This window comes from Melitaea cinxia, chromosome 2 (genome assembly GCF_905220565.1).
Source record: "Melitaea cinxia chromosome 2, ilMelCinx1.1, whole genome shotgun sequence".
In the NCBI taxonomy this organism is placed as follows: Eukaryota; Metazoa; Arthropoda; class Insecta; order Lepidoptera; family Nymphalidae; genus Melitaea; species Melitaea cinxia.
This window is the reverse complement of record NC_059395.1, coordinates 14,937,008-14,952,794: the sequence shown is the minus strand read 5'-3', so window position 1 is coordinate 14,952,794 and position 15,787 is coordinate 14,937,008. Positions and strand designations below refer to the sequence as shown.

Here is a 15,787-nt window from a genome sequence, read left to right as displayed (position 1 = left end):
ATTTTTAATGATTGAATGTTAAAAATAATAGTTGATACTAGTATGTTTTAGTGCGTACCTATTTTTATTCAAAACTTTTAGTTACAATCTGTCCCGAGCTGACGCCCTGTTCGCACCCTCTCTTATTGAATGGAGGGAAAATTACACTTTAATTGCTCATTTGCGTCATTTAACTTTGTGGAATATGTAACAGTACAAATAATGATATTTTTAATGTTTTGTGTTTGTTTTATTTCGTTGCTAAGTTACACACAAATCTTACTTTAGAAACTTCATAAGCTATAAGGAAAACTAAACGAAGATTTTACATAGATTAATATTTGCTTATTAAAAAAAAATTATAATAAATACTTTTCACTTTTTATTCCTTTCTTAACTTTACTCTTCGGGCCAATACGTTTCAATCATCTTTTTAAGGCGGTTATCTATTTCCTTGCCTTCTGGTGGCTGTTTTCCCAGGAGGAAGACAAACTTCTCGTGACAATCCATCATGGCGAGGAACTGGTTTTCTACTATTTTAATGCGCATTGGGTAGCGGTTAAATCCAGCAAGATCAAGTTTTGCTTTTGAAAAAAAAATAGGTATTATTAATAAAATATTGTTTCTTTTAGATTTATACTAATGATAAGGGTTCATAAGAACCCTTCATCACTTCAGCCTAATACAGTCCACCGCTGGAGATAGACCTCCACAAGTTCGCGCCAAAAATGGCGTGAACTCATGTGTTTTGCCCATAGTCACTACGCTGGGCAGGCGGGTCAGTGACCGTGATAAGAACCCTTATAAATAGTTTATTTGTATCACGTGAAAAACAAATAAATTTTACATTTTAATTTTTTTTTAATGTTGTATTTTGTAGATATTATGACTTTTCATTATAGCAACAGACATTACAGCTTTTGCTAGCTTTATTTAGCCCCAAGTGTTGAATTATTGCAGTTAGAATAAACTTGTCAAAATGATTTAAAAAATATATAAAACCAAGGTATTACTATAAGTGATAGGTTTAGTATTAAAAAAAATTGATATTAATAAAAATAGAAATACCTGAGGGTGGTGGCATCTGCAGAGTGCGGTAAGAGCCGTTATTTTCCAATTTCTCTAAATAATAATCCCTGGTTTTGTTCGAGTTAACACTTCTACATGGTATTTGCATTTTTAAAGAAAGTGTCTCCCAATTGAGATTTTCAATAAATTTGCCAATTTTTTCTTGTATACCTTTTATCTCCTAAAATATATAATATTTTTTATATTTAGGTATTTTAGTACTCAATAAGTGTTATGTTACTGAAGTTTCATTTACCTGTTCGCCGACGGAAGAAAACTCCACGCAATGAGGGTCACCTGAACCCTTCATCTTTTCTGTTTTGAAATGTAACAGATGCCAAACACCCACCGCTTCCGACTCATTAAATGTGACTCCTTGGGAGAAGTTTTGACAATTCGGTACATTTGTGTTTGTTTTCGCGCTTGCTATAATTAATTGATGTAGCAAAACTGTAACAAAGAAGATCGTAAATATATAAATAAATAATGAATAAGTATATGTTTAAGTATATAAAAAATAAAAACAATTTATAATAAGGATTATATTTTAACCAAGGATTATTAATTAAAGGAAACTATATCAGATTACGTAAAGATGAAAACATAAAAAAGAACAAATTAAACTGTCAAATTCTGTCAATTCTGACCAAAGTAATAAAAAATATAGTCACCAAAAGCAAGAAGCATCCGAAATGATGGAGACATGTTGAGGTACATCAGGAGCTGCGGTAATGAACCGAATGACTTGATTAACTGCGTCGAAAGGATAACAACATTAAACAGACTTTAATAAATGTTGTGGAATGTTATTGGAGAAGGTAGTTTCATTTGCTCTTGAAAATAAAATTTAAAAAGGTCATTTCGCACCTTTAAAGTGAAACCGTTACTAAACGAAATTATGAAATTTTACAGGAGAGCGAATATTAGAAAAAAGTCACTGTTTTTTCTCAATAGAGTCTGAGTTCGGGATTCTTTAAGGTATTTAATGAGATCCTATGATAGATCTCTGTTTATATTATGACATGTGATTTAAAAAAGTATTTTTTTGTTATTTACAGCATTATTTATTTTGATTTATATTATTATAGTAACACTTTACCATTAATTTTATTTGTTCATTATGGTGTAATATTATATAGCAACCACTCTGGTGTAGTGATGCGTGTAGTCGCCTAAAACACCGATGGTGTGCGGGTTCGATTCCCGCTCGGGATGGATGATTTGTACAAGCTATTGGCATTAATAATAATAATTATTATATTACTAAATAAATTTAAAAAAAAAACTAACATTTAATTAATAATGTTTTATTACAAAATAAAGAGAGATCCTGACTGATAACTGTTTCTCCTTCAGTATTTTTTGAAAATTGACCATCGCACGCCTCTGTGAGATTTTTTATATCAACGAAATCTGAATAACACATTTCGGTAACATTGTATGGATTGCCTTTCTTTCTTGCAGTTCTGATTATGGTCACGTATTGATCTGGTGTGTATACAGGACCAGAACGTAAGCACTTTTTGATGGCTTTTTCTATCACAGAGTGAACAGAATCATTTTCGTTTTGTGTATGGCCACTAATTAAATATTTGTGCGTAATAGACTTTATTTTAAGAACAGATATGGCATATACATACATAGAAAACATATACTTGTTCTTTTGCTGACCACAGCAATTATCAGAATAAAATGTGATTTGTAAATTATTATCGTTTATTTCTAACGCCCTCTTTGTTAAATACCTCCAGACACACGTTGCTATTTCGTTAGCTCCTCTTAATGCCTCGACCTCGCTCCAAAGAAAACAATCACAATAGTCTTTTGCTAACTCTCTTATGGTAAAATTACAAACATTGAGTTTACATTTGTAATATAAAGTGGATATATCTCCTTTTGGAAGAGGCAACACTGCTTGGAGGTCATAACAGGCGACAATGAAGTTTTCCTGGACCATGGTTTTGTCGTTTGACTTTTCCTGGCGACATAATTCTTTTTCAAGCTGGTGTTGGTTGTATCTGGTCTGTAATTCTATTGTTTTACTAACAGACTTTTTAAAGTTAGTGCATAGTTCGCACTGGTCTTTTTTAGGTTTATGGAAACCGATGTTGTAATCTTCATTGAATATTTTTCTGTAGGTATGAATTTTAGCAGGTTCAAGACCTTCATTTAGGCATTTCGTTTGGTAATCGGCATAAAGGTCTGTTAGGTTTTTACCCCCATCAATAAACTCGCGAGTTGTTTGCTGTCGTAAGTAATGTGATTCTATCCTTGGGATTGAGTCTATATGCTTTTTTATGCTTTTAATGATATCTAAGCTGACTTTGTTGTGTTTCCCATGTTTACCCCTTAGTTCTTCGTCAACCGTTCCCGATTGGTTTTTTTTTGTCCACGTCTCACTATTGTAATTAAGCAATAATGATTTAATTCACTCTTTCTAATCTAAAAACTGCAACTAAAGAAATGGTTACTCTTTAGTGATGAATATTATTGGATGACTTGCTTAAAAATAAAGGTAAACTGTGATTTTACAAAGTGTAACATTTTATCAATGAAATTGAATTATAAATTGCGTAATTTTATAACACGAAAACTGTGTCTAAACAAATAAAAACACTATACCTATTTAAAAAAAATCCACAACTTACCTTTTTTGTGACTTGCAGCCGTGTTTATACAAATAATAGCACTGTTGTTTTAAAATTTCGTCGTCACTCGTCTACGATCGTGTTCTTACTGATAAAGACACAATATTGTATTTAGTGAGCCGATCATAGCTCGGTTTAGTAACGCTTTAATTTACCGCTAGATGACGTAAAATACGACATTTTTAAGAAAAGACAAGCTTATCTTGTAGTTTAAGTCTATTTTAGATAGATGGCATTGATAACTCAATTCATGAAAATTTTCGTTTAGTAACGGTTTCACTTTAAAGGTGCGATTTCTTCGAGTATAGAAAACATTTTAATATAAACTAAGCTCTAATAGTAACTAAGCTTAAGTGAGTTTATGGACGACATATTTTAAGCAATAATTTCTACACAAATATATTATTTGTGTTAACATTTTAAGATTTTTTTTTTGCAGATTTATCTAAACAGGTAATTCTGTACTATATAGATTAATTTGCAAGTATTGTGTGTATGTCACGATGGTAATATGTAATTAAAATGATGAATAAAAATAACGAATGAAAAATGTATTTATAAAATACTGCTCCGAATATCCTATATCGTTGGTGATGCGTTGGAGTAGAAGACAAGTACACGGTAAACTGAATAATTTGCCATGTCCTGCCTCTTGTTCTCCTACAATTTACGAAATGACACTTCGTATACTGATAAACAAATAATTTATAAATACAAGTTTATTAAATCAATATGAGGAAAAACAATTGTTTTCTAAATGTGTACGTAATATTGTAGTTTGTTCTGACCTGATGCCTAATGTCCAATTCTCACAATGCAGTCTTCAAACACGTCCTGGATAGTACGAAACATAAATGACGACTACATAAACCTAAAAAACAATGTTTTATAGATGTATGGTAAAACCGGGAGAGATGCCGCAGTGGGATAGATTCCCCATGTTCTAAAAACCTAACATCCCGAACTCACAAAAAAAAATTAATCACATAAGTAGGAGTCGAAGTCACCCCGTACCTCAGATATCCACAGATATTCGTGTGGCAAGGATGCGTTTGGATCGTGTGTGTAATTGTCTCCGTGGCGAAATTTACAAACACGTCAAAGTTTTAAAGGTTAGTATTTAAGGTTGTATAATTTTATAAATAGTAATAAATTCCGTTATATTTTTATCACGTCTATATACTGGGTCATTGAGTCTGCATATAGTTGTAAATAGATGCTATTTTGTTTATAATTTATTTAAAAAATACGTGGGCATCTATCCCAATCACAAAGGATAGTTGCCCTGATTTTTTGAGGTATAGGTGCCCTTATCTATCCCTTCATTCACCATATACAGAGTAAGTTTATATTTTTAATTTTTTTTTGTGTCTGTTATTTTTTTATGTATTTACCTATATTTATGTGTGGATGTTTTACTGATTCTAGCAGAACTATGCCACGAAAATATAAAAAAAGGAAGGAATGCGAGCTCGAGTATGTCCTTGGACCATAGACAACCTACAGTCAGCTTTCGATAAGAAAGTATGATTGTGCAATGTGCATGTTGACACTTGATATGAATATTTAGACCAACAATTAAGAATTTATACTTTTGTTAAATAAATGCTTGTAAAATTTATTTAAATATATATATCATGTTGAAACTTAAGAATTTATATTTTAGTTAAACAAAAGCTTTAAAATTTTAATTAGGTATAGTAATCTGTGTGATATAAAAATTATATTCTAATTATAACAATTAAAAGATATAAAAAAAACACAAAATGTTTTTCATTACTATGGCCCATATTTCTTGGAGACAATAGATGTTTTAGGAGTAGAACTACCTAACATTTGGTTTGGGTTTTTCGTTTACACGGTTTAAAGGGCATCTATCCTACTCACTATTTTCATGGTGGGGCAACTATCCATATAGGTAGGCATCTATCCTCAAAAAAAGGGGTTCACGAAAAGCTAATTTCTGCTTAATCTGCATTGGGTAGGTTAAAAAAAATAGTAATAATTCAACATAAAGGATTGAGCTAGCTACATTAATAAAAATTATTCGTATAAAAATCATATTTTTAAAATTAGGTGGCTATTTAAAAAAGTGAGGCACCTATCCCGGTTTTCCCCTACAAATAATCTAATATATAAAATTCTCGTGTTGCGGTGTTTGTAGTTAAACTCCTCCGAAACGGCTCGACCGATTCTCATAAAATTTTGTGTTCATATTGGGTAGGTCTGAGAATCGAACATCTATTTTTCATCCCCCTAAGTTATAAGGAGGGGGGGATTAAGGGGGTTAATAACATATATGACAAAACAACGTTTGCGGGGTCAGCTAGTTAAATTATAAAAATATAAATCTACCAAATTAAGGTAATTATTAAAGGGAAATATTCCTTTAAACATAAAACTGTCAATGTTTATTAGAGTAGGTATATCATGTTACCTACAATCGGACCACAAGTTTTTTAACGTCCTGTGCGGTTAAGGACACCCCACGTCTTTGTCTTAAGAAGTGAATGTGTTTAATTTTTAATTATTTTAATGATTTTGCAAATTATATCTAAAAATAAAGTATTTAAGGTTTTATTTCGCTTGGGCGTTGTATGTCAGAGTAAAGTATTGTGGTTTGCAACGCACGCGCTTCTCTTATTGATTGTTTGGGATATTTTATTGCAGGGTTTATTCGGTGGCACCTGTCGTCATTTGATTTAAAACGTCTTTCCTCAATAAACATTACTTTAAAGACTGTAATTAAGACGGAAAGATAAATAATTACAAATTAATTTTTATTTCCCATTTTTTTTAACTTACAGTTGATTTTTGTTAGAATGTCTATTTCATTTAAACTTTGTCATCTTAAAAGAATATATCGTGTACTGTTTATATTTGTAGATTCATCAATAAAAAATGATATCATCGGTTTTTTTCATTGATTATACGGTATGAACAGAAATTGCTTTAAGCGTATACATACAATATGCGTTAGGAAACTATAATAAACGCAGTTGTATGAACAAATAGTCACGATTTTTATATAAATGTCTACTTTTATGTTTTGTTTATTTTTTACTATAGAAACATTTCATAGCTATAGATTTATGTAAGTAAATTTTTAATTATAATTACGTACTATTTATTGTATTTAAACTTTTTCGTTATATAATGAACAATATTTAAAGCATAATAACAATAGTTATCAAGAGAGTCAACATTTAATATAAACAACTAACACATTAATAAAAATTGAAAACTTATTAGAGACGTCGTAAAGACTTACAGCTATATACTTAGTTTAATTGTGTTAAATATTTGTATATACATGCTATTAAATAAAACACTGTGAAATAATCAATAGTGATAGTATTACAATTCTTGTTTACACATTGTCGTCCGATAGCTCAAGATGGTAACAGAAAATTGTTGAATTAAAACAAGCCACGTAGAGTCACAAAGAGGCAAACAATTAAAAAGTAAAAAAAAATTAGCGAAATGTAAAAAAGTAATGTAATATAAAAAGTTGCTAAAAGCATCCTAAAATCCACAAATGATTTAAAGTAATGCAACGCGAATCACATGAAATTGGAATGTGCAGGCCCATATCTTACATAATCGATGTTCGCTGGTGTGGCTCTTCAGATGGACTAGTAATATCACACTAAGAAGTCAAAAAATATCATAACTTTTGGACATAATATCTAAAATCGTCCCAGGAGTTTGCTATATCTATTGTGCTATGATAAAGTTTTCATTTTACTGAAATGTTATCCAAAAAGCTTTGGGTTAGTTCCTGAAAGGTAAACAAACGATTATGACAGCGCTTATAAAAACGCTCTCCGTCATCATCGTCATCATCATCATCACAGCAGCCTTTCGGAGTCCACTACTGGACATAGGCCTCCACAAGTTCACGCCAAAGATGGCGTGAACTCATGTGTTTTGCCCTTAGTCACCACTATTCTCTCTCGGTCATAACTACGCTTAATTATACCTAGGTTAAATAAGTTTAATTATAGGATAAAGAGAAAGGTAAAAACCAAAATGATGGGTAGGTATTATGTATGAATAGATTCCATTTATAGTCTTTTTTTATTTTTTATTATAGCAATGTGGGCAAACTACTGCTCGTTTTGACGAAGCCACCTGATGTTAAATAGCTACCGTCGCCCATGGACATCTGCAACATAAGAGGAGTTGCGGGTGCGTTGCCGGCCTTTAGGGAAAATATATTATATGCTCGAAGTGAATATGAGGCGTAAAATATAACTAACTAACTGAAAAGTATCAAATCAATACAGTTAAGATAATGGAATATCAAGAAGTGCGATGCGTTCGTGACTTGATAGTACTTATTTATTTTTGACGATTGTGTTGTCCATTAATATTTGTTCTCTACTATTTTTGTTACCGGAATAATATAAATTGTCTTAATTTTTTAAAAATACCTTACCACTTATTATTGGCTGAAGCGTACCACTTATTAAAATGGCGTGACATGTTTTTTATAAAACTGTCCCTTTGTTTATTAGCAAAGTAAACAGACATTTTGTTTGGAAATGACTTGTATTTAAATCTTTCATACTTTTAATAACTTATACTTACTAGAAATATGTAAGTAATGCAACGTAATCAATCTAATAAAATATAAAAATGATTAATATTTAGTAATGGACCTTATAAATGTTAAATTTCCTGTAAATTAATTTTAATGTGGTACTCCGACAGCTAAACTTAATGGTGCTTGACTGAATATGTGTTCATTAAATGTTACTTGAGAAATTATAAATAATAATTTACAGTTCAGTTATTACCAGTTCAGTCGTAATTGTGTGTAACGATTTATTTATCTCCAGCTTTTTCTAGTTTAGAACTAATACTTCTTTAACAGAAAAAAGACACTCATAGCATATTTATAGCATAAGGACTATAAAACAATATAAATTATCTATTTTAATATTTTAAACAGGAAGGATTTGACTTTAGGTTTTATTTGTAATTGATACAATCAAAAGCTACCGGACCGATTTTAAAAATTATTGTATTTCATCTATAAAATGCTGTGTTATCATCACAAAGGCTACATTTTAAACGGGAGAAAATGAAACAATCTACTCGTAATCTTATACGCGGGCGAAGATAAGGTGGAAATTTTGTGTAAAAATAAACTTAAAATTAGACTTCACCCCTGACCAAAGAACAAATAAATCCATCAAGTATTGCTTGGTGTGAGTTAAGCCGCATGGTACATCTATTTCACAAAAATGTGTTAAAAATAAAAGCTGTACAAACTTTACTTCCACATTCATGAAATCCATCAGACGGTGTATAGCCGTCTAGTTTATGCGCTTCTGTTATCTTCGGAGATTAGGGCTCGCTATATCTTAGAGCAATGGACGCCCACCGCTGGCGTAACATGCCCCGGCCTGTGGCTATAATACAAGCGGAGTCCCATTTGTTTATTGTACTGGTATCCGTAACTGCTTCAGTGTAGTGTACCTTCTCACTTTTTTTTATGAAATTTAATTTTCTTTTAATTCATATTTATATAAATATTTCTTAATATATATAAATATGATTGCTGTATTTAAATCTATTCAAGGTGTAGATTATTATAGAGACGAAATTATGGGTTTAAATATTACATGGAATAATAAAGTAACACCAGGCACCTTTTCAGCATTTTAGGTTCCTAAGGTTCCTAAGAATGATGAGAGCATCATCTTACGCCGAGCTTCTATAGTCAGACTATTCTTCCGTTGGTCACACTTATGTGCCTTTGGAAACGTAATAAAAACCTAAAATCTTATGACTGAATAATAATCTATGTATCATAAAAATGAAGATTATATAGCACACAACCCTAAGGGAATAATAGGTATATTAACAAATAAAGTTAATAACAGTTAATGACGTCCAGCATGCAGTAGGTAATCGAGATTTTTGGCCTTTTCTTCTTGATCTTAAGAAAGGTATAACTTATGTAGTGTATTTGTTGTATAATTGAGTGTTTATAGATTGGATTTTGCACATTAAATACCAAGTGAATTTAAAAGTTGAGAATGTGTGTGTAGTAAATAGAGCCGATGATATAATTAAAGCAAAAACAGACGGTCCATTTTTCATCTTTTGTCGCATATCGTCATGAAGTCGCGTTGGGAAAACTATATTATAGTAAGTAAATTTTGCCACACAAGTATAATACTTGTTGTGAACACATTAACAAGAATTTAAGTAATGTTTTAATATAATGAGAGTATAGGGGGTAAAAATAATGGTTTTGGTCCAAGAGTAAATGACAATTTAAAAAAAAAGGCTAACCTGTAATACTTATGAAAATAAAATAAAATAAAATACCCCTCTCTATTTCTATGATGTAGATGATATATAACGTAATGCAGATTTGATGAAATCTTAATGTATAAAAAAAGTCAGGTTTGTCCGAACGCTTATAGCTCGAGAACGGCTGGACCGATTTTCACGGTTTTTAAAATGTTGTATTTTTCTCGCATCCCGAATAGTAGAATAAAAATTAAAAACATTAGAAAATTGATGAAAAAAAAAATAAGGATAAGAAAAACTTTTCCGATACAAAATGTTCTTGGATTCGTAACTATGAAACATTTTATGTTCATCCCGTCGATCTACCCTTAAATTACAGAACGTATTTGAATAAAGGTTTCGAATCGATAAGATATATCCACAATCTTCGGTTAGTGCCATATTTTAGATTTTAATAATGTAGAATAATGTCAGTAATGTAAAAATATTTATATATTGGTTGTCAAATATTTATGCCTGCGTTCAGAAATTTATTTTGTGTAAAGCTTTCTAAAGATATGACATTAATTATCATCATATATAATCTATAATCTATAATCTATAATATTTATTAATATATATAAAAGCGAAAGGTCACTCACTCATCACGAAATCTCCGAAACTATAACACCTACAAACTTGAAATTTGGCAAATAGGTTCCTTATAAGACGTAAGCATCCGCTAAGAACGGATTTTACGAAAATCGCCCCCTAAGGGGGTAAAACGGGGGGTGGAAGTTTGTATGAAAGTCCTATGTTTTTGAAGTTAGAGACTTGAAATTTAAAATGTAAGCTCTATAGATGGTGAAAAGGTGTCCAAATAACATATCTTTAGAAATCAACCCCCTTTTAGGGTTAAAACGGGGGATGGTACGCTGACTCACTCATCGCGAAATCTCCGAAACTATAATAGCTACAAATTTGAAATTTAGCAGGTAGGCTCCTTATAGGTTGTAGGCATTCGATAAGAACGGATTTTACGAAACTCGACCCCAAAGGGGGTAAAACGGGGGTTGGAAGTTTGTGTGAAAGTCCCATGTTTTTGAAGTAAGAGACTTCAAATTTAAAATGTATGCCTTATAGATGATGAGAAGGTGTCCAAATAATGTGTCTTTAGAAATCAACTCCCTTTTGGGGTTAAAACGGGGGATGGTAGCTTTACTCGCTCATCACGAAATCTCCGAAACTATAACACCTACAAACTTGAAATTTGGCAGATAGGCTCCTTTTAGGGCGTAAACATTCGCTAAGAATGAGTTTTACGAAATTCGACCCCTAAGGGGGTAAAACGGGGGTTGGAAGTTTGTATGAAAGTCCTTTGTTTTTGAAGTAAGAGACTTGAAATTTAAAATGTACTTTCTTTAGATAGTGAGAAGGTGTCCAAATAATGTATCTTTAGAAATCAACTCCTTTTTGGGGTTAAAACGGGGAATGGTAGGTTGACTCCCTCATTACAAAATCTTCGAAACTATAACAGCTACAAACTTGAAATTTGGCAAGTAGGTTCCTTATAGGGCGTAAATATTCGCTAAGAGTTGATTTTATGAAACTCGATCCTTAAAGGGCTAAAGGGGGGTTGGAAGTTTGTATGAAAGTCCTTTGTTTTTGAAGTAAGAGACTTGAAATTTAAAATGTACTTTCTTTAGATAGTGAGAAGGTGTCCAAATAATGTATCTTTAGAAATCAACTCTCTTTTGGAGTTAAAACGGTGGATGGTAGGTTGACTCACTCATCACGAAACCTCCGAAACTATAACAGCTACAAACTTGAAATTTGGCAGGTAGGTTCCTTATGGGGTGTTAACATCCGCTAAGAACTAATTTTACGAAAATCGACCCTTAAGGGGATAAAACGGGGGTCGGAAGTTTGAATGAAAGTCTTATGTTTTTGAAGTAAGAGACTTGAAATTTAAAATATATGCTCTATAGATGGTGAGGAGGTGTCCAAATAATACATCGTAATCTATAATATATATAAAAGCGAAAGGTCACTCACTCATCACGAAATCTCCGAAACTATAACACCTACAAACTTGAAATTTGGCAAGTAGGCTTCTTATAGGACGTAGGCATCCGCTAAGAACGGATTTTACGAAAATCGACACCTAAGGGGGTAAAACGGGGGTTGAAAGTTTGTATGAAAGTCCTATGGTTTTGAAGTAAGAGACTTGAAATTTAAAATATACGCTCTTTAGATAGTGAGAAGGTGTCCAAATAATGTATCTTTAGACAGCAACTCCCTTTTGGGGTTAAAACAGGGGATGATAGGTTTACTCCCTCATCACGAAATCTCCGGAACTATAACACCTACAAACTTGAAATTTGGCAAATAGGCTCCTTATAGGACGTAGGCATCCGTTAAGAACGGATTTTACGAAAATCGACCTCTAAGGGGGTAAAACGGGGGTTGAAAGTTTGTATGAAAGTCCTATGTTTTTGAAGTAAGAGACTTGAAATTTAAAATGTACGCTCTTTAGATGGTGCGAAGGTGTCCAAATAATGTATCTTTAGAAATCAACTCCCTTTTGGGGTTAAAACGGGGGATGATAGGTTGACTCCCTCATCACGAAATCTCCGGAACTATAACACCTACAAACTTGAAATTTGGCAGATAGGCTCCTTATAGGGCGTAGATATTTGCTAATAACGAGTTTTATGAAATTGGACCCCTAAAGGGGTAAAACGGGGGTTAAAAGTTTGTATGAAAGTCCTTTGTTTTTGAAGTAAAAGACTTGAAATTTAGAATGTTCGCTCTTTAGATGGTGAGAAGGTGTCCAAATAATGTATCTTTAGAAATAAACTCCTTTTTGGGGTTAAAACGAGGGATAGTAGGTTGACTCACTCATCACGAAATCTCCGAAACTATAATACCTGGAGATTTGGAATTTGGCAAGTACGTTTTTTATAGGGCGTAGACATTTGATAAGAATGGATTTTATGAAACTCGACCCCTAAAGGTCTAAAACGGGGTTGGAAGTTTGTATGAAAGTCCTATGTTTTTGAAGTTGAAATTTAACATGTTTGCTCTGTAGATGGTGAGAAGTTGTTCGGATAATGTATCTTTAGAAATCAACTCCCTTTTGGGGTTAAAACGGGGTATGGTAGGTTGACTCACTCATCACGAAATCTCCGAAACTATAACAGCTAGAAACTTGAAATTTTGCAGATAGGTTCCTTATAGGGTGGAAACATCCGCTGAGAACGGATTTTACGAAACTCGACCCTTAAGGGGATAAAACGGGGGTTAGAAGTTTGTATGAAAGTCCTATGTTATTAAGGTAAGAGACTTGAAATTTAAAATGTATGCTTTATAGATGGTGAGGAAGTGTCCAAATAATACATCGTAATCTATATATATAAAAGAGAAAGGTCACTGACTCACCATCCAGCGGTATTTGAGTATATAGATATATCGAGAGGTATTGACAAAGATGAAATTTGGCAGGGGGGTAGATTATAGATATATTAGACGTCCGCTAAGAACGGATTTTGAGATATTCCACCGCTAAGGGGGTTTAATTGGGGTTGATAGTTTGTATGAAACATATACAGCAGCTATAAGTTCGCCTGATAGGTTATTTATACTGTAGCCTGAAGATAAATAAATAAAAATGTGGTGTATAGAGAGGTTTTATAAAAATAACTATTAAATTATATTAAATTGTGCCTTTGAAAAAGTTACTCAGTGATAAGCATTTCAAGTGACTAAAATAAAAAAATAATTTGCGTTAAGCATCTTAACAGTAATGCATATCTTCATAACCACGCGGACGTAGTTGCGGGCAACAGTTAGTGTATTATAAAACAAAAGCGTATGTGATCAATTCCCTCAAAATCTCCTGACTGGATTGTCATGCGGTTTCACCAATGGAGAGAGGGCTTTAAGAGGAAGGTTTACGGAACGGCTAAGCCGATTTTGATGAGAGTTTCACTGGAAGTTTGCCGGGAAAACTTTGTGACAAACTGATTACAACGCGGGCGAAGCCGCGGGCACAGCTAGTTATCTATAACACCATTAACGTTCTGATAGTTATTTTTCAATAGTTCCAGTTTGCATTAGTCTTAACCGTTGTAGGTAGACCAATTTACCTGTACAATGTACATTGGTTGATTCTGCATTACGAGTATATTTTGATCGACCTTGATAAGAAGTACCGCTCTAAATTTGAATGGGTTTAGGTAACGAAGTGCACCTTTTTATGGATATCAGTTTGCTCGATCAAATTCGTGAGTGCAATAAAGTTACATATAAATTTCTTTATGTGGAAACATATCGTTGACAAAAATTGCTTTGTACACTGATTGATCTCTTATTACATCAGATTTATTGAACGACGACATACCAGTCATAGTAGAACAAACAATACATGAGCAAGTTGAGTTATACCTATAATAAAAACCTTAGTGCTTACGAGACCACATGAAAAAAGAAGTAATGGGTAATTTTAAGCCAATATTTGCTAGCGAGGTGACTGCAAAAGGAAACAATATATCTTACGGGCTTCATAGATGGACGACATGTTCACCGTATGTTTGGAGTTCCAGCTTGTATAATATTATGTTAGTAATATAATATATAATTTCTTTCATAATCAAATATACGAAAGCCTAGCCTTAGCCTTAATGTAGGCTGAAGCTTTATTTCTTAAACTGAAGCTAGAGTACAGCGTCAATTCTATCTTTACCAAGCCTTTGAGGCCTTGAGCTTTGCAAAAAATTTAGCGTAACTGTTTGCTCTTTCAACAAGTTCTGATTAGTTTCTGGATTACAAACTTCATTTATTATATAAACCCTTTCAAGTAGTGGCTAAATTGACTATTAATTAGCGCACCAGTTACTAAATTAGTTACTGAACTGATTAATTAATAGTTGTAAAACTTAATTTACTAGTTATTCGAATTATGGCAAGAAATGGTAAAAACTTTTCTGTTTTTTTAACCGACTTAAAAAAGGAGGAGGTTACTCAATTTGACCGTATATATATATATTTATGTATGTTCGGGGATAACTTCGTCGTTTATGAACCAATTTTGATTATTCTTTTTTTGTTAGAAATGAGATATCCTAAGTGTGGTACCATAATAAAGAAACTAGGATCTGATGATGGGATCCCAGAGCAATCGAGGAAAACCCTCGAAAATCTGCATAACTTTTTACTTGGGTGTACCGATTTTGATGATTTTTAATTAAATCGAAAACCGCTGCTTATCATGTAAAATCTTTGATAATGCGTATTTACTTGACTATTTTTTCGTCTACCTACGTTGTATTACTTGTCAATGTAATTGAAGTCCGTTTTTTTTTCCTTTGCCAGCAAACACAATTATTAGTTGTGCACTTATACTTATGTTCGTGTAAAGTACTCACGTTACAAGGAACTGCTGTGTCAAGGTGGAAAGAGTGCTAAAAGTTCGGTTTCCTACAATCTATACATATAATAAAATGATAGGAAAGTCAAAACTGTACATTGAATATTTTTTTAAAAGAATACTTGGGGTGTGATCTACAATCGATACCGAAGCCAAAAATATAGTTTTTTGAATTTTTGTCTGTTTGTCTGTTTGTCTGTATGTATGTCTGGGATAAACTCAAAAAGTACTGCATGGATTTACTTCAAATTTTACACGAATATTATTAAGAAGTCGGGTCAACATATAGGCTACATATTATCACGCTATCACCTGCGGGGAACGAGCAGTGAACCTTTATTTCTTCAACGCGTTCTATAACAACGTGTAATCTAACGTCGCATATTGGAATATTGTTGTTATTATGTTAATAACC

At 32.5% G+C, this 15,787-nt stretch overlaps 1 protein-coding gene across 1 annotated transcript; it reads right to left on the bottom strand.

Moving 5' to 3' along the window:
• Positions 1-207: 207 nt before the first annotated feature.
• On the bottom strand, positions 208-1,830 carry LOC123660952. Its single transcript, XM_045595973.1, has 4 exons — positions 1,719-1,830; positions 1,304-1,497; positions 1,048-1,228; positions 208-563 (listed from the first exon to the last, which is right to left on the bottom strand). The coding sequence occupies exons 1-4, from the start codon at positions 1,762-1,764 to the stop codon at positions 379-381; spliced, it is 606 nt and encodes a 201-aa protein (XP_045451929.1). The 5' UTR covers positions 1,765-1,830; the 3' UTR covers positions 208-378.
• Between the last annotated feature and the right edge of the window lie 13,957 nt (positions 1,831-15,787).